The sequence below is a fragment of the Gadus chalcogrammus genome, chromosome 15 (genome assembly GCF_026213295.1).
Source record: "Gadus chalcogrammus isolate NIFS_2021 chromosome 15, NIFS_Gcha_1.0, whole genome shotgun sequence".
Classification (NCBI taxonomy): Eukaryota; Metazoa; Chordata; class Actinopteri; order Gadiformes; family Gadidae; genus Gadus; species Gadus chalcogrammus.
In genome coordinates this window covers 366,242-391,206 of record NC_079426.1, presented here as the reverse complement: position 1 = coordinate 391,206, position 24,965 = coordinate 366,242, and the positions used below count along the sequence as shown (strand labels likewise).

At 45.3% G+C, this 24,965-nt stretch overlaps 3 protein-coding genes across 4 annotated transcripts in view; 1 reads left to right on the top strand and 2 right to left on the bottom strand.

Moving 5' to 3' along the window:
* Positions 1-494: 494 nt before the first annotated feature.
* Positions 495-15,616, bottom strand: LOC130405114 (ligand-dependent corepressor-like). The gene is made up of 7 exons (XM_056610098.1): positions 15,483-15,616; positions 7,529-7,594; positions 6,091-6,170; positions 5,558-5,690; positions 4,892-5,218; positions 3,587-3,680; positions 495-1,702 (listed from the first exon to the last, which is right to left on the bottom strand). The coding sequence occupies exons 1-7, from the start codon at positions 15,577-15,579 to the stop codon at positions 502-504; spliced, it is 1,998 nt and encodes a 665-aa protein (XP_056466073.1). The 5' UTR covers positions 15,580-15,616; the 3' UTR covers positions 495-501.
* An 885-nt stretch (positions 15,617-16,501) lies between these two features.
* morn4 (MORN repeat containing 4) lies at positions 16,502-19,623 on the top strand. 2 transcript variants are annotated; one of them, XM_056610020.1, is made up of 5 exons: positions 16,502-16,607; positions 17,275-17,347; positions 18,347-18,461; positions 18,551-18,660; positions 18,883-19,623. In XM_056610020.1, the coding sequence occupies exons 2-5, from the start codon at positions 17,281-17,283 to the stop codon at positions 19,029-19,031; spliced, it is 441 nt and encodes a 146-aa protein (XP_056465995.1). In that variant the 5' UTR covers positions 16,502-16,607; positions 17,275-17,280; the 3' UTR covers positions 19,032-19,623. The 2 variants fall into 2 exon arrangements, with proteins under 2 accessions (XP_056465995.1, XP_056465994.1); XM_056610019.1 differs by having other exon boundaries at positions 17,272-17,347.
* Positions 19,624-24,619: 4,996 nt separating this feature from the next.
* Positions 24,620-24,965, bottom strand: part of ankrd2 (ankyrin repeat domain 2 (stretch responsive muscle)) — a 4,253-nt gene continuing 3,907 nt past the window's right edge. The window contains exons 6-7 of the mRNA XM_056609809.1: positions 24,884-24,965; positions 24,620-24,748 (exon numbers count right to left, since the gene is read on the bottom strand). The exon at positions 24,884-24,965 is cut by the window's right edge and continues 17 nt beyond it. Of these exons, the coding sequence (XP_056465784.1) occupies positions 24,620-24,748; positions 24,884-24,965 (211 nt within the window). The remainder of the gene's footprint in view (positions 24,749-24,883) is intronic.

Here is a 24,965-nt window from a genome sequence, read left to right as displayed (position 1 = left end):
CTCCGATATGATCGTGTTCCGTTTAGTTTGAACATTTGCAAAACAGTGACAAATTAGTTAAATGGCCCGGTTCAGCAAGCATGTTGGAAATGGAAGCGTGTATCAATTAGATTTAAAATGTTATTTACAGTGCTTAACATTAATTAAAGTGTATAGGATTAAAGTGACCAATCTCTAAAGTTAAATAGAAAACAAAAATAAGTACTAAAAGAGGGCAGCAAGGGGCGCCACTGGCCTAGACAGGCGGTTTCAGATCATGTCAGTCATTACCTTGTTAATTTAGTTTTTATAAAAATGCAGTGTTACTGCCATGTGTTAAAATGCTTCGGCTAGTTTCAGCTTTGAATTGCTAGAACAACGAATACCAACAGTGGTATTAAACAATATAAATTATTGGGGACAGGAGGTAACGGTTGTGTGTCTCTGCCAGACTGAAAGCCATCATTTAAAAAGCCAACTTTGCCACTGTTTGACGAATATTGACGAAACATCCATCTCTTTTTACAACAACTCATCGTCAACATCATCTTCATCATCATCATCAGGACCTTTTGGTTTCATGGTACTATACTCATCTTCATCAGGACCTTTTGGTTTCATGGTACTATACTCATCTTCATCATCATCAGGACCTTTTGGTTTCATGGTACCATACTCATCTGGAGTGAGCCCTGAACTGTGAACCGGAGTCCCGTCCTCCATGGGAGGACAGTCCTGCTGGGAGGCAGCGTCCCGGGCTTCCTGGGGGTCCCCTCTGCCCCCGGGGGGGTCCTGGGGGTCCCCTCTGGCCTCGGGGGAGTCCCCTCTGCCCTCGTGGGAGTCCAGGGCGTCCTCCGCCTGGCTCATCAGCCTCAGCTTCTTCTTGGGGGGGTGCTTCAGCGTGCCCAGGCGCTCCTTGACCTTGTACTCCAGGGTGCTGTGGGGGATGCCGTACACCGACTGGGCTTTGGACACGCTCATCTTGCCGCCCATCACCACCACGATGGCCTCCTCCAGCAGCTCCGTGTTGTACTGCCGGTAGCGACCCCTCTTCTTCCTGGGCTGCTTGGAGCTGAGGTCTGACTCAGAGTCCAGCGCGCCACAGCCCCCCCCGGCGCCCGGCTGGTGGGCTTCGTAGTGCCAGTAGTCCTTCTCTGCCCCTGGGAGAGGACGGACCTCGCCTCGGTCCTTACAGAGCGGCTCCGAGGCGAGAGCCTTCCCCAGGCCGTTCTCCAGGGAACACCACGGCGGCTCTTTGCCCGTCGACAGACCGCGCACCTGAGGAATCTTGAGGTCGAAGGAGGTCAAATGGGACGCGGCGAGGCCCGGCTCCCCGAAGCCGTCCTGCAGGAGGGGCTCCCCTGCGGCGCCCAGCGGCCTGGGCCACAGCCCGCTGGCCTCCAGCAGCCGGGGCAGGTCTTTGAGGTGCTCGCTGGACGGGCGGCTGGCCCGCAGTTTGAGCAGGGCTCCGAAATGAGTGTTAGAGTAGAGCGCTGGCGGCGAGCGATCGGCCGCGAGGGCGGGGCTCCGAGAGCCGTGGTTCTGGCTGGGAGGTGACTCGGGGTCACTCTCCTGAGCCAGACCAACCTCCTCTTTGATGTGCAGCGAATACGCAAGACGATGGAAAGGCTTATAATAGGCGGAGCGGCCGACATTGTCCCTCCTCCCCTCCTGTAGCCTCCTCATAAACAGCCCGACTCGTCCGTCCGCTCTCAACGATCGCCTGATTGGATGGAAGGAAATTTGGCGTAAGCAGAGCTTGCACAGTTCCTTTAGTCTCTTATTCTACAAAGGAGGATGATGGGGAGGGGAGGGTGTTGGCCACTCCTTTATTAGATGGCCTTGCTCGGGTAACACCACTAACACGTCAAATGGATATCTTTAGATACATCTATGTGGCAGGTTGGAGTGTGTGAACAAAATTGCTCAACGGTAGGAATTTGTTTTGGATTTTGATGATTCTTGACAAACTTTTCCAACAACATAGGAGAAAAACAAAACCAAAACACAAAACCCGGGGTAAAGAAACAAATAAAAAAATGAAATAAATAAAATGGAATACATAGATTTGTTTTTGTGTTTGTTGTGGCTTAAAGGATAGTCACAGGCCGGAGGCCGTTACCGTGGTAATGAGGCAGAGCAAGGGCACACTGACTATGCGTTACGCCGTGAGCAGTGCCAGCTTGGCCTGTGTGTGTGTGTGTGTGCGTGTTTGTTCGTGTGCTTGTTCTTGTGTGGTCGTGCAAGTGTGTGAGTGTGTGTACCACTGAACAAGCACAGCAATAAAAGAGTAAGCCAGCAAATATGGGACTGTTATATACAAAACGTTGAGAAGGTCTAACTCTATATGAACACCAATATGCCAACTACAAAATGCGATCATTGTAAATGACTTTCAGCGTTAGTAGTGAGTGGATTAAACTGAGACAGGGATCAGGTGAAAAATAAATGAATCGAAATACACGGTTATATTGAGGAAAACACTATAAAATTAAAAGCGTAAAAGTATGTTTCATTGCATCTAGTATTTAGAGCAAAGCTTTCCAACTAGAAAATAGCATAAAGGAAACATTAAGCATGAATAAGATCTGGTTTTAGAAATGTTCCATATATATAATCAATATATAGATAAAGATCAACAGTGAGGGTTAAGGTTGCAGGCTTCATTCAATTAAATGAGATTCACATCATCTCCTACAGCAGTGAAGGCAGCTGTGGCAAATGAGCTGATACTAAAACTACTCTAAATTAATAGTTGATCTACAGCCTTGATACATTTCAAGTGCAATAAAATCTGTGTCCACAGATAGAAAGAGCTCCTTTACCCCGCAAGGAAAATGGCAAAAAATGAATTGGTTGATTTAAGAGGTTGATTTAAGAATGGGGAGTGGGAATCCAATTTGTGACTTAAATCAAAAGAGATTTATTAGAAATATGTGCTCTGCTTTGGAGAACAACAATTATTTTCGCTGGTAGGTGGTCGAGTCGCTGGTAAAGGGAGACCTCATGGTATCAAGGAGCCAGTATTATGGCCACTAGTTATTGACCAGGCCATGTCAGATGGTGGTTTGCCATACAGTTGACTTACATAACCATATGCATTTGAAGTAGTACTTAATTAAACGACTGTAATGTGCAGCTGGCCACAATTTCCTGACCCTCATTTTGCGACTTTAAAAGAAGCATCTGATAGGCTTGGTAAAATATGAACGCAGAAACTGGTATGCGTTTTTCCTTTTGGCTACGTTATGGGAAACCCAAACAATACATAGCTCCTCCATCACAGCTACATCTTATAATATAACTTCATATTCAACCTAAAATCAACTGGCCACGCAAAAGGCAGAAGCCATGTACGGGGAGAGGGCTAGGCAACCAGAACTATACCAGGCACTGGCTGTGAAATACAAGAGTTTAGTCTATAAAGTCTTCCATAAAAATAATAGGGGTTAATGGGTTTATACCTGCGACTTAAAAGGCCTAAGGGGATAATTAAATGTGTTTAAATGTGCTCAGACACTGGAGAGGGAGAGAGACACACACACACACACACACACACACACACACACACACACACACACACACAGACCCAGCCCCTCCATCTTACCCCTTGACTGTTGGAGTGCTTGCGGACGTGTACGGGCTGGGGACAGGGCGGCTGCTGTAGCGGTTCTTTCTGAGAGACAAGTCAAGGACCCCGTCTGTGAAGAAAGAAGACCAAAAAAAAAGAACAAGACAGAAGACAAGGGTTCAGTTCTGCGTCAGAGTCCGCGCCAGCCTAGGCTGGCCCCGCTCTGAGCCCATGCCCCTGGCTGTCTCGGGGTGTCTCTGGTGTCTGTAGTGTCCCTGGGTGCCCCTGGCTGTCTCGGGGTGTCCCTGGGTGCCCCTGGCTGTCTCTGGGTGTCCCTGGGTGCCCCTGGGTGTCTCTGGTGTCCCTGGGTGCCCCTGGGTGTCTCTGGTGTCCCTGGGTGTCCCTGGGTGTCCCTGGCTGTCTCTGGGTGTCCCTGGGTGCCCCTGGCTGTCTCTGGGTGTCTCTGGGTGTCCCTGGGTGCCCCTGGCTGTCCCTGGGTGCCCCTGGGTGCCCCTGGGTGTCTCTGGTGTCCCTGGGTGTCCCTGGGTGCCCCTGGGTGCCCCTGGCTGTCTCGGGGTGTCCCTGGGTGCCCCTGGCTGTCTCTGGGTGTCCCTGGGTGCCCCTGGCTGTCTCTGGGTGTCCCTGGGTGCCCCTGGCTGTCTCTGGGTGTCCCTGGGTGCCCCTGGCTGTCTCTGGGTGTCCCTGGGTGCCCCTGGCTGTCTCTGGGTGTCCCTGGGTGCCCCTGGGTGCCCCTGGGTGCCCCTGGGTGTCCCTGGGTGCCCCTGGGTGCCCCTGGGTGCCCCTGGGTGTCTCTGGGTGTCTCTGGGTGTCTCTGGGTGTCCCTGGGTGTCCCTGGGTGCCCCTGGCTGTCTCGGGGTGTCCCTGGGTGCCCCTGGCTGTCTCGGGGTGTCCCTGGGTGCCCCTGGCTGTCCCTGGGTGCCCCTGGCTGTCCCTGGGTGTCCCTGGGTGTCCCTGGGTGTCTCTGGGTGTCTCTGGGTGTCTGTGGTGTCCCTGGGTGTCCCTGGGTGTCCCTAGGTGTCTCGGGGTGTCCCTGGGTGTCCCTGGGTGTCCCTAGGTGTCTCGGGTGTCCCTGGGTGTCCCTAGGTGTCTCGGGGTGACCCTGGGTGTCCCTAGGTGTCTCGGGGTGCCCCTGGGTGTCCCTAGGTGTCTCAGGGTGTCCCTGGGTGTCTGGTGTCCCTGGGTGTCTCTGGGTGTCTCTGGGTGTCCCTGGGTGTCCCTGGGTGTCTCGGGTGTCCCTGGGTGTCCCTGGGTGTCCCTGGGTGTCCCTGGGTGTCCCTGGGTGTCGCGGGTGTCTCGGGGTGCTGTGGCTTCTGGGGGCACCTTGTTCCGTGGGCTCGGCCTTGGGCTTCTTGACGGTGAGGTCCAGGGGGGCTTCCTGGTCGGCCATGAGCAGCTTGCTGAGGACGGGGTTCTGGTTGTGCGCGGCGGCGGCGGCCGGGGGGGCGCCCGACGGGCTGGTGCAGGGGGGCACGGGGGGGTAGGAGGGCGGGCGGGGCAGGCTTTGGACCGAGCAGGGCTGCCGGTCCGGGAGGGGGTCCTGAGAAGTGCTGGTCTTTGAGGTATATTCGGCGGCGAACTGGCGGATCATCCTCTGCATGATCTCCCGGGCTACCACGGGGATGTGCGGGTCGGAGAAGCTCGGAACATCTGAGGAGGAAACGACAGCGAGCGTGAGGGGGGGGCACGGGGCCAGGCCCACAGTCCAGCGCAGTGGAGGGGTACAGCCACAGCGTCAGACATGGTGCTATGTGCAAAATAAGCAGCGCAAACTGGTACTTTTGGGTTACATATTTACATATACATGTTAACACATGTAGGGTTATTCTTTTATTAGTATTTGTATCCATTATTAACCAGGGTTTAAGTTCGCAAGCGTCAGTTTACATGAAGCAAAATGTATATATTGTGTCATGTCAAAACTCCAAAATGTAGATCAATCAAGAAATACCGGATCGGATTACAAAGTGAAAGGCTTCCCGACGTCACCTTTTCTGCAAAGGACTGCATTGAGGAACTCTTCAGCCTGCTGCTCTAGTCTGTTGATTTTGGTCTGGTCGTTGAGCAGCAGCGGCTTCACTGTTTCTTCAAGCCCTTCGTTGCTGAGGCATACAAGATGTTCCTGTGAAATTAACAATGCTGTCTTCAGAAATACGGCTTATACATGTGATGTGGATAAATAAATAAAACACTACCGGCAATAATAATAAAAGATGAATACTGATTAGTCTCAAGCCTTTTTGGGGGTTGCTTTCATCGAAAGGATGCACACATTCTCGGCGATGAGACCATATTCAATTTTACGTTTTCGTGTGCAACCATTTTCCCTTTTGTTCCATTTATAGGGGCTCATATGCTACTGTTAACTGTATCACAACAGCTGTAAAGCAGTACAAAAAGTAGGGTCAGTATAGTCGATATGATCTGGGAGGGGAAGCGCCCTGGCAGCCCAGATGAAGCAGAACCTGTTCCCTAGGTTGGCTCCTGTGGCTGTGGGACAAAACAATCATCTGAAATCATACCTTTACTTTATCCCTCTTGAGGCAGCAGAAGAGACAGTTCTCATCAAACGACCAATCAGACACTGCTTCGGGCTCACAGGCTGTAGGTTGACAGAAAGCACACAATGAAACCTCTATGTTAGGAGGAAGAACCACCGCTGCATGGCTTACAACACGCTGCTGCTGCTATGATGGAGACCGCTTTTATTTCGGAATGCAATACCAGAGCAGTAACTCCGCTGGTCAGGAATTCCATAGGGAATTGAGAACAGGTGGAATATTTTCAAATGATTATGTTCACGGTTAGTAAACCTAACTAGAAAAAGGTTTTAATACACTTGGAATATTTGGAAGCAGCCTGAGAAATCGTTCCTTTGAGCCATAGCCAACATGAATATTGGCCAACACCTAAAATAATGTCTATACTGGATTGATACGCATGTTTCCTGAAACATCTTAAATCAATATTCAGACTGTATTAGGACACAAACCAAAATGTTTCATATCCATTTTATCAGCTTCAGTGAACATGCGCGTACGCGCTAGAAAAACCTCTGCAGAAAATGATTATAACCTGATATGAACAGCCAGCTAGTGAAAGCATTAATCATCTGGACATAACAGCTCGGTTTCACACTTCTCGGTGGTAGAGACCACACTGAGTCAGACAGAGAATCTCTTCAATAGCGCCTGTATTATCACCAGTCAACATCCCACATTGGCCATTAGGAGATATTGCAGCAATGTACTGCCTTGATACTGTACCACCAATTCAGCTGCAGCGTCTGGCAGTTTAAGCTAAGGCACAGAAATTAGGCCATATTTCAAGTCTATTCAATATTAGCTTTAGGCATAATAAGGTCTGTCGAATACTCGTTCTGCCCACGTGGCATTTGTATGCGTTCGCATTGACATTAGCACATTGACTTTATATTCAGGATTACTTGGATGAATTTTAAATCTGAATAACATCATGATTCATTACAAAAAGCTTGTTCATTCTATTCAGGATTTGACGCAACGGGGGAACAATTGGATTCAGCCGAACTTTGTTTGCGAGACGCCTTTGTATCATGCAGCTATTGTGGAGGCCATACGTCGACACACACATATATGAGGCACTCATCGCATGTCACGAAGATCCCAATAAGGCCCTCTATTGTCTTGCTAGCGTGGCACATTGTCAAAAAATGTGTGAACGGTACTGAGGACGTTTTACGCTGGGCCCACCCTATCCAAAACACCAACTTCATAGCAAAACAAAGCATCTTCTTATCCCAATCAGAAGGAACGCCTTGTGGAGTGATATGAATGCAGAGGGCCACCAGATGGTACAATGGGCCAGTATTGTCATCATGGAACATCATGAGAAATCAACTGCATGGGACCCCTTTAAACAATCCACCGTAAGCACAAGCAGGACCAATCTCGGTTATTGCAGACGACCAAAGATACTCACCTTTGAACAATTTGAGGTCTTCTACAAGGCCTTGACCAAAGAGACCCTCCAGAATACTCTCAAAACCTAAAAGAAAATCAGAATAATATGATAATAAGAAACAAAATAAAACAATTTAAACATCAGTGTTCATCTGCGAAATTTCACAATCCAACTGTGTTGGAGCATGTTCAAAAGAGGACAAATAAATTAATTTTGAAAAATGACATTTTCACGGCGTATACATTTAGGATATTCTTGTGTAATTATTCTGGAGCACTTAAAACAAAGTACGTCTTTGCATTTCCTCTTGACAATCACCCACTGCCACTGTGCCTCTTGTGTTGAACACATTATCTGTGTTCAGCCCAGCTTTTGACTTTAATAGTAAATACACAGGCTCAGACCCCCGTTGCCAAGCAACTGAAACGACCATAGAGTTGAAAGCACATGCCGTTATATATTTTATAAAAAAAGCCTCCAGATTTTTTTTATAAAGATCTCAGTATGGTAACATTAAACATGGTTGGTCCGAACATTGCGCTTTTCCTTAATCATAGAAATACAACTAAATTAAAACATAAATCTGCATTTTAGCTAGAATGGCCTTTGACTAAACCAAGTACAATTAAATATAGACTAACTCTCTGCTACTACAGGGTCAACGTACCATATTAAAAGTATTATATGTTTAACCAAGTGCTAAAGAGGTCAGAGGCAACATCTGTCAGCTGAAACCGACCAGATGACATATTCTTTCAACTTGTATGTGAAGTCAATCTTTTTTCGAAAACAAAACATTTAACATTTTAAGCTTTCAACTTGTGTCCCTCTTAAATTCAACAAAATAACATAATTATCCACTCATTTCAAATCAAACCATTTTAGCCTTAAAAAACCAACGATCAGAAGAGAACAAGTCAGAAAGTGAAATCTGCCTGAAGATAAAACCACAGCAACGCCCTACTTACAGTAGCCTAGTTATTCTTGCACAGATGAAGCCCAAAATTCATCAGCCCTCTCTCTCCATCCACCCTCCTTCTGAACTCACACTCAACTCGTTCGAATGGCATCATCTGCTAAAGAGCATTCTCACAGCCTCCCTTACAGCTCCGCCCCCTTCTCAACCACCAAACCAAGGCCGCGGCCGCGGCGGCGGGGGCGGGAGGGGAGGGGGCGGAGGGATGGTTAGGTGGTGAAATGTGGTCTTTGCCTATAGCCCAAGCGCGAGGCGGTTTCTGGGTTAGTGCAGGACTTCAGCTATCCAATCCTATTTCTGAAATATTTCAGAGGCAGGGGGGAGAAAAGTAGGTCATCCTCTTTCGTTTGACAGAGCAGCGGCATGACATCAAACTACTCTTTAGGAATTCAGCTGAGGGCATTTAAAGGCAAAAAAAAAAAAGATTTGTACAGCAAAACATAACAGTTGGGCAATACTTCTCTGCTGTATAAAGAGCAGCACACAGTATGCTGGCATGATGTATATAAAGGACGCATTCATACCGGGTTCTGAACACTTATTTATGTTCCAGACGGAAGGCCACACGAGAACGGGCGCTACACGTACATGAGAAGATGAAATATTAACCAACACACCCAAAACATACTTAATACATGATGGAGGAATTAAAAAGTGAACATGAAGGAAATGCGTTTCAGAGAAACAGAAAACCTCACACCTTGTTACGCGTGTTGTTTCATGCCAGCAAACCATCTTTGAATGCAGTGTGAAAATGTCACTGGATGTGTGTAAAATACATTCTTGTAGTCCTTAAATTTACAAGTTTATTCTGGCGTTCCAGAACATTAGCAAATTAATTTTGCTGGAAATTAGGCCACCACTGAATTGCTGCTATATACATTATGCTAGAGGTATGATGTTGAGATCGCCCCAAGGTAAAATATAAACCGCGAGTCAAAAAGAAGTACAGAGCTAAGTGGTCATGACAAAGTGCATGGAGGAAACCCAGTTGCACCCGATAGGCTGCCTATTATAGTGTTGATAAAAAGGTGTTGGATGAGAACGCGGCCGTATAAATAATATGCTTTTGGACACTGGTGAGATAAGAATTGGGGCACTGAGATATTGGGTTACCAAGCATGACTCACCCACTAGCTCGCGTGGAGCCGTGACTCATATTGTGCGTGCAGCCCGTCAGTAAGCCTTAATATCAGCCAGCCTGAACTATATTGGCATTTTATTTTCCATTGACATTTGTGCAGTGGTGTTTTAAGAGGTCTGACAGTAGATTCCTTCAGGGAGGGTCTTCAATTCAAAATTGCATTGATAAAAAACTTAAACACTTTTATTGCATAATTATAAGTCTAGTAAGTTTAACCAACGTTTAACCTTTTGTGGCCGCCGCTCCAGTCCACCCAACACTCAGTTGCTGTTAAAGTACAAAATGGGCTTGGTTAGGGTTAGGGTTTAGATGTTGGCCAGCGCCCGGTGATAGGGGACCACTCAACAGTTAGATCTATGGATAAAAAAAAAACCTCAACAGTCTTTCTGTGAACCTCTGAGCTCATCGTCATTAACAACTAACCCAATCTGTCTTAGCCTCCTCGTGACCTAAATGTCCAACCAATCACAGTTCGGGAGGATTGACAGAGCAGGATAGATTCGGTATGACACCCATGTCCTTCTGAGCAGCACTTAGGAGAGAAATCCCCTTTCAAGGGAGTTCAGTGCGTATCTAGGATCAGATTATCCAATCCTAAATCCTAACCTTAACACCAACACTGGGAACACCAAACATAGGATGCTAAATCGTCTTTGCGGGGTTAGATGCAAAAGATGCAATGGCTAATGTTTTGGCATTCCGATATCCGGCAGATGAGTGGTGGAGCCCAACGTCTTTCAAGCCTATAGATTAGATCCCTGGACGAGCTTAGTTCTGGCCGCGTCCCGTTGGTTAACCAGCCGTCTCCTCCTAATGCATTGGATGGAACTCCAGGGGGATTAGGTTAAGAAACAATTAAGAGTAAAGGCTGTAAATTGTACTAGCAAGGTGGCTGTCACTGTTGGGTGATTTTATTACATCAGAGTAGCAGATCACGGGCTAAGCCTTCTTGTTCTCAATATATGCCTCTACGACCAATACACTAGTTATTCTGACAATGAATGTGCATCAATGTGTGTATAACAAGGATCAGTTAAGCCTTTGAGAGCTACAATAAAACAAATATACCCTAACCTCATCCACCTCATGCCTACGTTAAATGTAAATATGCATCTACATTAAGCCCACATACAGACTTTTCCATTATGATCCAATGACTACTAGTCTCACTTTGGTATCAAAAGGTGACTTTCACCTGATATCCCCAGGCCTGTTCCCTAGTTAAGATCCAGTGAACAGGTCGGAATTCAATGCAATGCAGAAGTTAGAGTGAGGCGTATGTCTAACCAAAGAAAGTTGAATAACAAATGATTAAAATGTGCTAAAAACGTTTCCCATTTTATTTTGTCCATAACCTATTTTCGTTTGATGATTTTAACATCTTTTACCCAATTCCCATAGCTCTGGCTAGTTTTCTACCATCCTGCCTTATGGTTGGGGCAAACTGCAGTGGAGGTTTTTGCCTTCATTATAGAAGCAGGAATAAAGTGGGGACAAAATAATGGAAGCTGTAGAAAGCCGATGTTGAGGTTATTATTATCATTCCCCTTGGAGGGTTGCCGTTTCTATGGTAATACATTTAGTCCAATGGGAGAATCACAAAAAATTTGAAGCACAAAACGTACTTCAAATAAAATATTTTATTTACAGAGTAAATATTGTTTTTGAAATAATCTTCATAAACTGTAGGTTTTAATACCCAAGAGACACTTGCAGTCTCGATACACTCTGTCCCATTAGTGAAACACCAAACCCCACACAACAGGACGGGGATCTGGACGCCCCCTTATGCATCTGTTAACTTACAAATGATAAATCATCCTACACTCATTTCAAGACCCGAGCCTTACGAAAATAACAACCCAGCACGACTGACTCCGGCCCTCCCCTGAGATGTTCATAGAATGCAAAGACTCCATCTTGCGGCTGCAGAGCCTTATCTGCACGGCCATAGCTGTGAGGGTCTACATGCTCTTCATCTAACCCCAGCCCAACCCCCACTGGCTCCCGAGAGCTGCAGAGAGCTGGGGCTTCAGCGCTCTGTGGGTAACCAGCATAAGCCCTACCTCTGGTTCTTACCCCATGGTTCCTCTGACATTCACTCGCATAGACTGCATCCCATTTAAAATACACTGAACCATACATCAGTGATTATTGCTCAGGGTGGGGCAAGACTGGCCATGAAAAGTAGGGCTAGAGGAGGCGATGAACTGCCAGATCATCCTCAGCTCATTGACGAGAATAACACTAAATCATATCATTCGTCTGAAACATAAGTATTAGCACGTTTAATCACAGCATGATAGTGACAGTACATGACATGGTTTCAGTGTTTCTAATCTGGTTTCACACATCTACAAAAAATTAAATAATTATAAAAGGAAGGGACCTCAATTTAAATGTTGCCAAAGGCAACAAATATGAAAGGAGATAAAAGGGGGAACCCTATCCTGAAAGAAACCCATTGGTGGTTGGAGATATGCAGAGAAACCCATATGAGCAGAGGAGATTTTATCTCAACCAGCAAATATAAAAGCCTTGAAGTTGAATTACGCATTTCAGCCGAGGTATTTGTCAACCGTGTAGCGGGCATGACCTCCGACCCCTTCATATGCTCGCATAGCAAAGGAGGCGCTTTCCATTAAGCATGAATGGCGATAACTATTCTGCAAACATCCCGCAGTAAAGACGGCGGATAACTACCAAAGAATGCAGACACTGTGAACATCCAACTTTTGTTAATAGGGAGGAAAAAGTGAATTATTTGGTACCAAGTACGGTGCTAGATCTGAAGGAGTATTAAACAGTAAGCAACAGGGATGTAGCTTTTAGAAATATTTAGAGGATGGATGGGGGAATGCCCATGAATGTTTAACGTGATGTAATACAAGCTGACACACAAATGGTTTAATGCAGCGCGGAGTAAACCCCAGAATAAGGATGCAGAGAGACCACGTGAGCTGAATAAAAAGCATTACATGAAAGACCAAAAGCTCTGGATGTGTGCGGAAGCTGCTGTATAAACACACAGATGCATATACACACAAAAAATGTATCACTAGCAATTCATAGGATAGACTTACTGTTGTATAACTATTTAGTCATTTAGCTGACGCCTGCAGCCGAAAAGGATTTGCGCTGGATTTGGTTTTGTTTTTAGATTGCAGACTTTGGGCTCGTCTATTTTAGCCGGTTACTGTTACTTTAAATTTCCCTAAATCGGGACAAGCGTTGGCCTACTCAGCCCTACAGTGTAGTTTGCAGCCGGGCGCTGTCCGAGTTTCCAAACACACACGTACACATGCACACAAACACACACAATAGTTTCTGCTGTTCTATAAAACAATTGTCCTTCTCTTTCGCTTGTGCTTTTACTGCTTGCATTAAATACACCAAGACAAAATGTCCAGTTCAGCTACGCCAGGGTTGTGGTGGCGAACAGCCCTCCTCACCCAAAAGCCAAACAAAAGTATGGCCTTGTTGTCATAGACAGAATCTGCCATTCTACGGCAGGCAGGCTGATAATGGTTGTTGTCGTGGACTCTGGAGGTCTAAACTACTGGCAAACAAAAGGACATTTGTCAGTCAGAGAACAAAAACTCTATGACTACTGGAGAGGTCCAGGATCTGGGAGCTTGGACACGTCAAAATGTTTTGACTTTGTCTTTTTTTCTGCTGGTGAAATACGGAGACTCAAACAACATGGTACATTAACATGTTTGAAGTAATGGTTTAAAACTAGAGCCACAATTAATATAGCTTTGAAATAGCTTTTAATAAATAGTTTAGGTGTTGATGTATTGCTAAATCCCATTAGGGAACTAAATATAGGTACTATGGTTAAATGCTATACATTTCTGTTGCAACTTTCATGGAGTGATGTGGAACATCACAACATAAATAATACAAAAACCTAGCATAAATTTGTTGAAATGCATTATTAAATTGACAAAAGCAGTTTGCACTGATGCCATGGGTAGAGCAACTGTACAAAACGATAAATCTAGGTACGGTCAAAAAATATAATCTCTAGAAAAGGTTGGATATACATATCGATGACGTTAAATAAATCAATATTAGCCATAGGTGCATTGCCATCTTAATCCCAGTTTAATCATTGTTCTCTCCATCACGTGTTGGCACGTCCAAATGTCTCCAACACCACAGTACATAGCCCGAATGCTCGGATAAGCTTTTAACACCTTAAGTGTAATTAGCATGTGCCACACATAAATGCTCTGAAATATAGCTCTCTGCTCAGCAATACGGCTGTATGGGTGAATGCTATAGTTGCCCATCGTTAACTAACCAACCTTGACCATGGCTGCAAAGTGCAACAGCATCTCTGTTAGTAGGACAGCAGCCTCCTGCTTTGGTTCTTCCAATATTCATTGCTTGAATAGGAAATTCAAACAGTTGCAAACGACATTACAGATCAAAGCAGAGATCTCAGCAACACAGGTGTTTAAAGTTGAACAAAATACTGCCTGTGGTTAAGCAGACGAAAACGAAAATGTTCCAGCCTACAGTAGCGTCTGTACTTAGTATTCATATTTTGTGTAACCGGATGCAGAAATCCAGACTCAGATGGATATCCATGGTATAATGATCAAGCACGACACATGGTTCATATATATATATATATATATATATATATATATATATATATATATATATATATATATATATATATATATATATATATATATATATATATATATATACCAACGGGACCAAAACCTAGGCAGGGGACTGTAATGCATAGCTTAACAGTGTTGTGATTGGTTGAAATACAGAACCGGTGCTGTATTTCAGCATCCAGTTATCAAAGATTTGCCTTCCCTTAAAGTAGGCATACAGACATTTAGACTGGAGCATTTAAAAAAGATACAGATTTTGCACCTTATGGTAATGATGTGTCATCGGCAGGATGCTATGATCAGTGCTAGAACTACTAAAACCAATTTACAGGGACGCATCCTACTATATAACAGGGTTAACACATATCATCACTGCAGTTTATACTTTAATCAACTATATTTCATTGCGTTGATCAAAAACAGTTATAACACTGTGTGTGTGTGTGTGTGTGTGTGTGTGTGTGTGTGTGTGTGTGTGTGTGTGTGTGTGTGTGTGTGTGTGTGTGAGAGTGTGAGTGTGCATGTGCGCGTGCGCGTGTGCGTGTGTGTGTGTGTGTTTAATTTTCGTAAACCGAATGGTGTGTTATTTTCTCACTTCTAGATCAGATACATTTGGCTGATAATGTCTTTAGGACCGACACCGACCCCATCGTTAGCAATTCAAAACAGAACATAACAGCAATGGCGTCCTACGGGGTCTTGATGCAATCCGAACTTTCGCGTTGCAGCAATGCATTAAGGGATTTGAGCAGGCAAGCCATGTTGACCGAAAACATCGACGAGCATTCACTGCCCTCCCCCCATTAAAAATACAGTATACAGTCAAACGAGAACGCGCATTTTCCGAGCAGGATACGCAATTTGGCCAACGCAACGCGTAATTCCTCTTCGACACTCCCTTTAAAACAAATACGGAGCCCTTTAAAAAACTACGTCGATTAACGTCAATAAACTTCAATATATTAACAGCATCGTTACAGCAGATGAACAATATTACCCAGATGCAACGAAAACGATTGGGATTGATTCGTAATCATTATGCTAAGCGCCTTTCCGCTGGCTGTCGTGAAAAAGGAAACAGTTGAGAACAAAAAAGTGGCTCGGAGATGCCCGGGTTGACTCTAGTTATGGATGGCTAATACACCCGTAAACGTCGAGGAGCGTTGGACCTGAAACCATACATTTATCGGGCGTGAAATGCGTTTTCCTTACCTACACAGTGAATGAGTTTATGTCGCCACGAGTCAAGTTCCTGCCGAAAGCCGCGCCTCTCGACAGTGCATTGCTGCCTCTTGCACAGACTCGCCATTTTCTACAGATCCTCTCTGGACGCGCTCACGTTGGAGGAAAAGGAAGCGCTCTTGCCTACGCGTGAACGCGCATCCAGTTGAGCGCGGTTGCGAGGGCAAATCGAGGAGTTTTATAAATGTATAAAAAAAAGTAGCCAACGTACTGCGAGATTTGTTATTATTTGTTTACATTAGAAGACATGGGTGATTGGTTACACTGTAAAATTTGTTGAGGAATTTCTTATTATATATATGTATGTATGTATGTATGTATGTATGTATGTATGTATGTATGTATGTATCTATCTATCTATCTATCTATCTATCTGTCTGTCTGTCTGTCTGTCTGTCTGTCTGTCTGTCTGTCTGTCTGTCTGTCTGTCTGTCTGTCTGTCTGTCTGTCTGTCTGTCTGTCTGTCTGTCTGTCTATACATAAATCTATCCACCCCTCATCTATATATCTTTCTATCTATCTATATGCTATCTAACCCTGTCTCACAAACCTATTGGATTTATAACAGAAAATAGCAGCATAGGACTTTGCACATTATATTAGCTCAGTGCTACACAACAGTCAAGAGGAACACAGCAGCATAGTATTCTGAGCTACATAATGCACACCTATATAAATTATACAATTGAAAAAAAAAAAGATCTATACTCTTTATTGCCATGGCCAATTATAGATAGCAATTAAAAAAAACTGATATAGGCCTACGATTAAATAAATCTAATAGAAAATGTGCATAGGCTTAAGGCCTGGTCATTGCACAGACGACACATAAAATACATTCAATATCTGAAGAAAAATTGCATTTTGGTAAATGTTGCTATGATAGTGCTCTAGGCCAATCAGAACGGGTGTTAAATGCGAGGCAGCAACAGTCAAGCAATGAAACGGCGCGGCAGTTAGGGCGCTGTGATGCTATTGCAAGCCTGAAATGTGAGAAGGTATGGAGAAATGGGATGCATCGTACCCGGTAATTCTACGCTATTTGCTAATTTAAGGTAGATTCCATGGTCTACAGGAGGCAAACGTAGCGCACAGGTAAATAGCCTAACTGATGCTTTTCACTGTGTGTCATACATCATTCTAATCGGAGCACTGTTTACTGCCTATGATAAGAACACGACATACGCGGTATTGGCAACAAGCAAAGGCATTAAACTGATGACTAATAGACAGCTCGGGCGATGCACAAGTTGTTGCCTATATTAACGTTGTCACCTTATAGCTATTTTGCTTTAAGTATTTATACACCATTTACAGACGGTGGTATGATCATAATTCACTCTCATCCCAATTCTCATTGCTATAAATGTCCACCACAAAACCTATGGAAATTGTAGTAGTTCTGGTATTACAGTATGTCTTTGTTTTAGTATTGCTCCATTCCAGCACAGTATACGTTTTGATGGGGCATCAACAATCAATGAGCCCATTTTATTGTCATTTAATTTAAATGACAATAATATAACGGAATATTCCCCTCGGATCTTATTAGATTCTGAATCCCCATTAACAGTGATAATGATAATGATGACCTCACCTGAGATTCTGATCTGATCTTATCAATTTGTTACAAATGCAAAATAACTTGCCTCAAATAACAGGAACAGGTGTGTGTGTGTGTGTGTGTGTGTGTGTGTGTGTGTGTGTGTGTGTGTGTGTGTGTGTGTGTGTGTGTGTGTGTGCGTGTGCGTGTGTCCAGCAGGGTAGCATGACTCTGACCAGGGGACCCTTCACCTACGCCAGTGGGGAAGAGTATCATGGAGAGTGGAAGGAAGGCAAGATGGACGCCCCTTTCACTGCATTATCAAGTTTGGGATTATATAGCTCTAGGACATTGTCAAAGGTTGACAAAATGTGTGTCTGCTTGAATTTAGTATTGACCTCCTTCAATGTAGGAACTATCTGATTGGCCCAAGTTAGCAAAGACCTTATCTTTAAAAAATGTATGTAAAATAGTAGTTGGTAAAACAGTTTTGGGGCGTCACTTAACAAAATAAGTTCCTGTACACCAAATGCTAAAGGTACATTGTCTATAGAATAATGGGTGCTTAAAAGGGGAACTGCACAATTCAAGTTGAATGGGATTTACCTACTTTTCTTATACTTTCATTCACACAAACACTCACACATTCAGTAATGCCATTGGCTGACCAGCTCAGGCTATTTAGGCAAATCCCTATCAGCTAGTCCTGGTAACCAAAGAGGACCTGTGTCTGAGTGTCAGATCTTTAGGATTAGACTTTGGACTCTTTGAGAAACCTTTTAATATGTTTAGCCAGCCAGCATTTAAATATGGTTGAATCCTTACAGCTGTGGATGTTATGCATATTTGATGAATAACTTTTTAAACTGCATTCTTAGATTGAATTATGTATTATGAAATTTTACCATCCAGACCCTAAAGTAAAAATCCTTGCTAAAAGAATCTGTAGGATTAGGTGGCTTTAAATGCTACTGTACAGCAGGCAGACGGGTCTCCTAACTCAGCAGTAAACCCTAAGCTGACACTGGGAGACTCCCATTCAGACAGCCCGCCCTTAGACAGGACGTATCCAAGGGCTTCACGGCACAGACGTAACGCGGAACCCACTGTAGCAAAGGGCATCATATCCATTCCAATTTGTACACATTCTTTGCTTTTGAATGATAGTTGATAACAGCATTTAAGGGGGTTCATATTAGAAGATATTGAGGTTTGAACAAAAACTCAATATCTTTACATTTCCTGTAAGGTTTTTGGGAGGTCTTCGCCCTAACAGCCGATGTGTTCCCAGGTCGGAGGCACGGCATTGGCCAGCTCAAGTTCCAGGATGGGAGCTGCTTCACGGGCCAGTTTCAGAATGGACTCTTTCACGGTTCTGGCGTTCTGCTGTTTACAGACGGATCAAGGTGTTTCATGGGTTTACAGGTTACAAAATGTACATGTTTTATTTCGTCAACTCTTTGTCAAAGGTTTTTGTTTTTACACGCAATCTCAGATATGAAGGAGAATTTGCCCAGGGAAAGTTCCAAGGCACAGGAGTCTTCGGTCGCTATGATGGCATGATGTTTGAGGGGGAATTCAAAAGCGGACGTGTTGAAGGATACGGTAAGTCATCTAAGTTCTGCAGTGTTTCTGTTCCCTTAGCCCTAGCATTGGTCCACTAATGAATGGATTGAAAATATTTGCAGTTCAGAATCCTGTCATGTCTGGTACCTTTGTTAAGGTTCCTCCAATCCTCCAAAGGCTTTAAATGACGTGTGGGTCCATGTGTGCGCACGTCACCTCCTGTCATCCTGTCATCCTCCCTCTGGCCTCACGCTCATCCAGGGCTGCTGACCTTCCCAGACGGGGCTCACGGTGTACCGCGGAACGAGGGTCTGTTCAAGAACCACAAGCTCCAGAAGAGGGAGAAGTGTCCCGGGGTGGTTCAGAGAGCCAAGGCCTCAGCCGGCACTGCCCGCAGCCTGGCACTATGACCCTGAGCTCCACCCCCACCGGCTCCACCAGCCTGGCACTATGACCCTGAGCTCCACCCCCACCGGCTCCACCAGCCTGGCACTAGGAGCCAGGGGCGTTACAGCACCTTTCAGCAGGGCCTCAGGGATGAACACCTTAACTTGAGCTTTTCTACTGCTCCCTCTATCTTTCTCACTCTTTCTCTCTTTTTATCTCTCTCTCTGTCGCTCTCTCTTTTTTTTTAATCTGCCTCTGCTCCTTGCTTTAGCTCTGCCTTCACGATGGCTTTGAATGCATCTCACGCGCCTTGTGAACACATAACCGACGACAGTATGATTGGTTCTAAATGCACAATTTCATATTGATTTCCTTCATCTTGTTCATTGTGCTGCTGGAAGAAGCATGTACGCACTAGAAGCTGTTGTGCCGCTTCTCAAACAGGATGTTTAATGTATCTCAGAACCGTCTTTAGCCTCTACCATATCTGATAGTTTGCAGTCGTAGCAGACGACGAGATCGTGTTATGTGTCTGATGTTACAGATACGAGATCGTGTTATGTGTCTGATGTTACAGATACGAGATCGTGTTATGTGTCTGATGTTACAGATACGAGATCGTGTTATGTGTCTGATGTTACAGATACGAGATCGTGTTATGTGTCTGATGTTACAGATACGAGATGGTGTTATGTGTCTGATGTTACAGATACGAGATCGTGTTATGTGTCTGATGTTACAGATACGAGATCGTGTTATGTGTCTGATGTTACAGATACGAGATCGTGTTATGTGTCTGATGTTACAGATACGAGATCGTGTTATGTGTCTGATGTTACAGATACGAGATCGTGTTATGTGTCTGATGTTACAGATACGAGATCGTGTTATGTGTCTGATGTTACAGATACGAGATCGTGTTATGTGTCTGATGTTACAGATACGAGATCGTGTTATGTGTCTGATGTTACAGATACGAGATCGTGTTATGTGTCTGATGTTACAGATACGAGATCGTGTTATGTGTCTGATGTTACAGACACGAGATCGTGTTATGTGTCTGATGTTACAGATACGAGATCGTGTTATGTGTCTGATGTTACAGATACGAGATCGTGTTATGTGTCTGATGTTACAGATACGAGATCGTGTTATGTGTCTGATGTTACAGATACGAGATCGTGTTATGTGTCTGATGTTACAGATACGAGATCGTGTTATGTGTCTGATGTTACAGATACGAGATCGTGTTATGTGTCTGATGTTACAGATACGAGATCGTGTTATGTGTCTGATGTTACAGATACGAGATCGTGTTATGTGTCTGATGTTACAGATACGAGATCGTGTTATGTGTCTGATGTTACAGATACGAGATTGTGTTATGTGTCTGATGTTACAGATATTGAGTCACTGAATCGAAGAACAACCAAACCTTGACCAAAAGCAAAACAGAAAACGCAAATAACGGTCAGCATTATCAACAGTTACTGCTTCTTAATGTCTCATCAGACAGTGTTTATCGCTGAAGACGTCACCCTCCAGCCAATGTACTAGATTGGGTCAGGAGGGAGGGCGGGTTGGGGGCTTAGGGTGCTGTTATTTGTGGCTTGGATAGGAATAGGAAAGAATGTCTGAAAATCAATAGACGCTCATCACCGTCACAGCTCCTCCCTGGAGGCTGGAGGAAGGAAGCACAGGCCAGGACTGTCATACTAATGGCAGCCCAGCTCATGTGTTGGTTTCCATGTGTTGGAGATCAACCGACATTCGAGCAATCTCTGAAAGAGGGCTTACGAGCTACCGATAAGATCGCAGCTCCGGCAACCCAAGTCCATCCAACTATGCTGTTCATAAAGCAGTTATTGCAAAAAAAAATTACATTTCAAGCTAATGGATTGAAAGGGTTATATATGTTTACATAATTGAAAGAAAAAATGTCTGTTAGTGGCATGGACCTGAGTTAAGGCAGTTAAAAGTATAATATATGTGTCGGCACATTTAATCCCAAAGTATTTAGTTTTCCGTGTAGTGCTTATTTATATCAAATTCGTCTGGTGGCTTATTTTTACCGACTTGATAACTGTTGTTTTAAATCGATCGCAGTTATGATCAAAAGTGTACAAGAGTGGATTTGAGTATTGTAGAATTGTATTTAGTCGTTTATCATCACAAATATTCTGTGATACCAAATTAATTCAGTGTACTTGAACAGTTAAACAGCCTTAAATAAATAATGAACCGATCAATATCAATACTCAGTAGGGCTCATTTGCTTGCTTTGCCCCCCCTGGATGCTGCAATCCGCTGCATCCATGTAAACTACACTCAAAACACTCACAGAAGGTAAAAACCCTGAATGCAACAACACTACTCAATTCTACGTTAATACTTGAAATTTGCTGTAAAGAATGTACAATAGATGCGTATGTGTTTTTCTAGAAGTGTATTGGATTGTTTTTATCAAGGATAACCTTCTCTTTTTCTTTGCCTTTGCATCCCTGTTTGAGCAAAAAAAAAAAACATATATTGAACCTCTATTCTAACAGGGTGCGACATACACACTCACACACTGTCTTCTGAAAAATTACACTTGGTGCTTTAGACGCGTGCCTGTCCAGACTTTGACCTGCCTTGAAATAGCATTGCCATGGTTACATTTTTTCTCCTGTATCAGTGTTGCTTTGAGTGCAGAATATCAGCTGCAATATGCCTGCTATACCAGATATATATCGTTCATGTGTTTAATAAAATATTGTGTGTGTTAAAATATTTAATTCATGCTGTGTTGGTTGAATTGGAATAATTCAAATTCAGTCCCCCATTCGGGTCCACCCTCTATATAATGTCCTGTTTGATGTCTTAGAAGATAAACATCCAAGCGCCTCGCAATATGATTCTCCCTAGATGCCTGGATGTTAGCAATGTGCCAAATTGACACAATTTAGTGAAAAGTAGTAAAAATTTAGTGAACAGTGTTTAGCTTCTGATCCATGAACTGTTCATCATTGCTAGCCGTGATGTCTTGTCTATTGTCACGATGACGAAATGACAAAATGTCATTGAAATGTACTATATTGAAATTAAATAGAACAAACCTTGTATCACGCTTCAGATTATCCGCCTGGTATAGTTTCCTGGTGTGTGCCTGATATCTGATCATTATTCACCAGATGATTCAAATGATTGAAACCATCAAAACAAATAGGGGATATTGTATTTTTAATAGGATCAAAAGCACATACGTTTGTATGAACCGCAAGATAAAAATGTGCTGCTGGTTGCCTGACAGTAGATGAACAGCCTGACCGCCCACTACACTCTCTGATCATCTGATGACTTAAAAGAGGAGCATATGTTCACTGAGCTCTCTGAGAACACTCACATGATGAGTATTAGAACATAGCTCAAATCTCAACGCCACTGGATGCCGTAGTCAGGCTTTTAGCCTCTGTGAAATCTGGTGGAACCTCAGCCCCTAACATGCAAATGGTACGCACCGCGATCAATATGGCTCTCCCTCATGAGCGCCAACATTAAATAAGATAAATATCGGCTGGCTTTCAGAGGTTGCTGTTAAGCTTGTTAAGCTCCCTAGAATTAATTTACTGAAGCCAAGCCAGAGGCAAACTAGATTGAGATATTCAAGAAGAATATTTTAGACAGTTTTTCTTCAATCTCCCAAATGTATTTGGACTAATCCGGCATTTTCCTCTGCACTGTCCCATAAAGATGGATCTGGTGGCAAGACATGCAACCCATAATGCTCATGTTTGCACATACAGATGCATTCAGAACAGACCTGCATAAAACAGAGCAATGAAGACTCATGACCTCTATAGTGAAGTGGCTAGGGTGATGAGCTCCCAGCCAAAGGGGACCGGGTTCGATCCCCAATGACCAAAGGGGACCGGGTTCGATCCCCAATGACTAAACCTAATCCTTGAGCAAGATGCTAAACTATAACTCAATTGTGAATTCATACCTGATATAATCCAAAACTGTTTAGCCTTGATAATGAGCCAGGGTAGAACCATACACACACACACACACACCACACACACACACACACACACACACACCACCCACCCACCTAAAGGACCACCCTCCCACCTAAAGGACCACCCCCCCTCCTAAAGGACCACCCACCCACCTAAAGGACCACCCTCCCACCTAAAGGACCACCCTCCCACCTAAAGGACCACCCTCCCTCCTAAAGGACCACCCACCTAAAGGACCACCCTCCCACCTAAAGGACCACCCTCCCACCTAAAGGACCACCCTCCCTCCTAAAGGACCACCCTCCCACCTAAAGGACCACCCTCCCTCCTAAAGGACCACCCTCCCTCCTAAAGGACCCCCCTCCCACCTAAAGGACCACCCACCTAAAGGACCACCCTCCTAAAGGACCACCCACCCACCTGAAGGACCACCCTCCTAAAGGACCACCCTCCCACATAAAGGACCACCCGCCCACCTAAAGGACCACCCTCCCTCCTAAAGGACCACCCACCTAAAGGACCACCCTCCTAAAGGACCACCCTCCCACCTAAAGGACCACCCTCCCTCCTAAAGGACCACCCACCTAAAGGACCACCCTCCCACCTAAAGGACCACCCTCCCTCCTAAAGGACCACCCACCTAAAGGACCACCCTCCCACCTAAAGGACCGCCCTCCCACCTAAAGGACCACCCACCCACCTAAAGGACCACCCTCCTAAAGGACCACCCTCCTAAAGGACCACCCTCCCACCTAAAGGACCACCCTCGTAAAGGACCACCCTCCCACCAAAAGGACCACCCTCCCACCTAAAGGACCACCCACCTAAAGGACCACCCTCCCACCTAAAGGACCACCCTCCCACCTAAAGGACCACCCACCTAAAGGACCACCCTCCCACCTAAAGGACCACCCACCTAAAGGACCACCCTCCCACCTAAAGGACCACCCTCCCACCTAAAGGACCACCCTCCCACCTAAAGGACCCCCCTCCCACCTAAAGGACCACCCTCCCACCTAAAGGACCACCCACCTAAAGGACCCCCCTCCCACCTAAAGGACCCCCCTCCCACCTAAAGGACCACCCTCCCACCTAAAGGACCATCCACCTAAAGGACCACCCTCCTACCTAAAGGACCACCCTCCCACCTAAAGGACCACCCTCCCACCTAAAGGACCACCCACCTAAAGGACCCCCCTCCCACCTAAAGGACCCCCCTCCCACCTAAAGGACCACCCTCCCACCTAAAGGACCCCCCTCCCACCTAAAGGACCCCCCTCCCACCTAAAGGACCACCCACCTAAAGGACCCCCCACCTAAAGGACCACCCACCTAAAGGACCCCCCTCCCACCTAAAGGACCACCCACCTAAAGGACCACCCACCTAAAGGAACCCCCTCCCACCTAAAGGACCACCCACCTAAAGGACCACCCGCCTAAAGGACCACCCACCTAAAGGACCCCCCTCCCACCTAAAGGACCACCCACCTAAAGGACCCCCCCACCTATAGGACCACCCACCCCCCGAAAGGTCTCCCTGGTGTTTGACGTTGTAGGGGGCTGATCTGTAGCATGTAGCTCCTCCAGGGAGCACGTCCACACAGCGCTGCTCAGTGCTCTCCAGCCTCCCTGCCGTCAGAAGCCTGTTGGCCCGCCTCTCTCAGCTGCTCCACTCTCTGCCGGATCTCCATGGTGTCCGAGTGCCACTGCTTCACCTGCTCCAACGCTGTCAGGCCCTCCTGCAGCACAGTGAGCACCAGCTGTCTCTAAGCAACGCCACACACAACGTGCTTCTATTGCCTTGCCTTCAGTAAATACTGCATATTCAGTCCATATGCAGAAATAATCTGTTCTCCGGCGACGTAACTATTTACATGGTTCCTGATCTGGGTGTCCGCCCCGGCAGCGATGAGCAGCTTCACGATGGCGCCTCTATGAAGACGCACTGCGTCATGC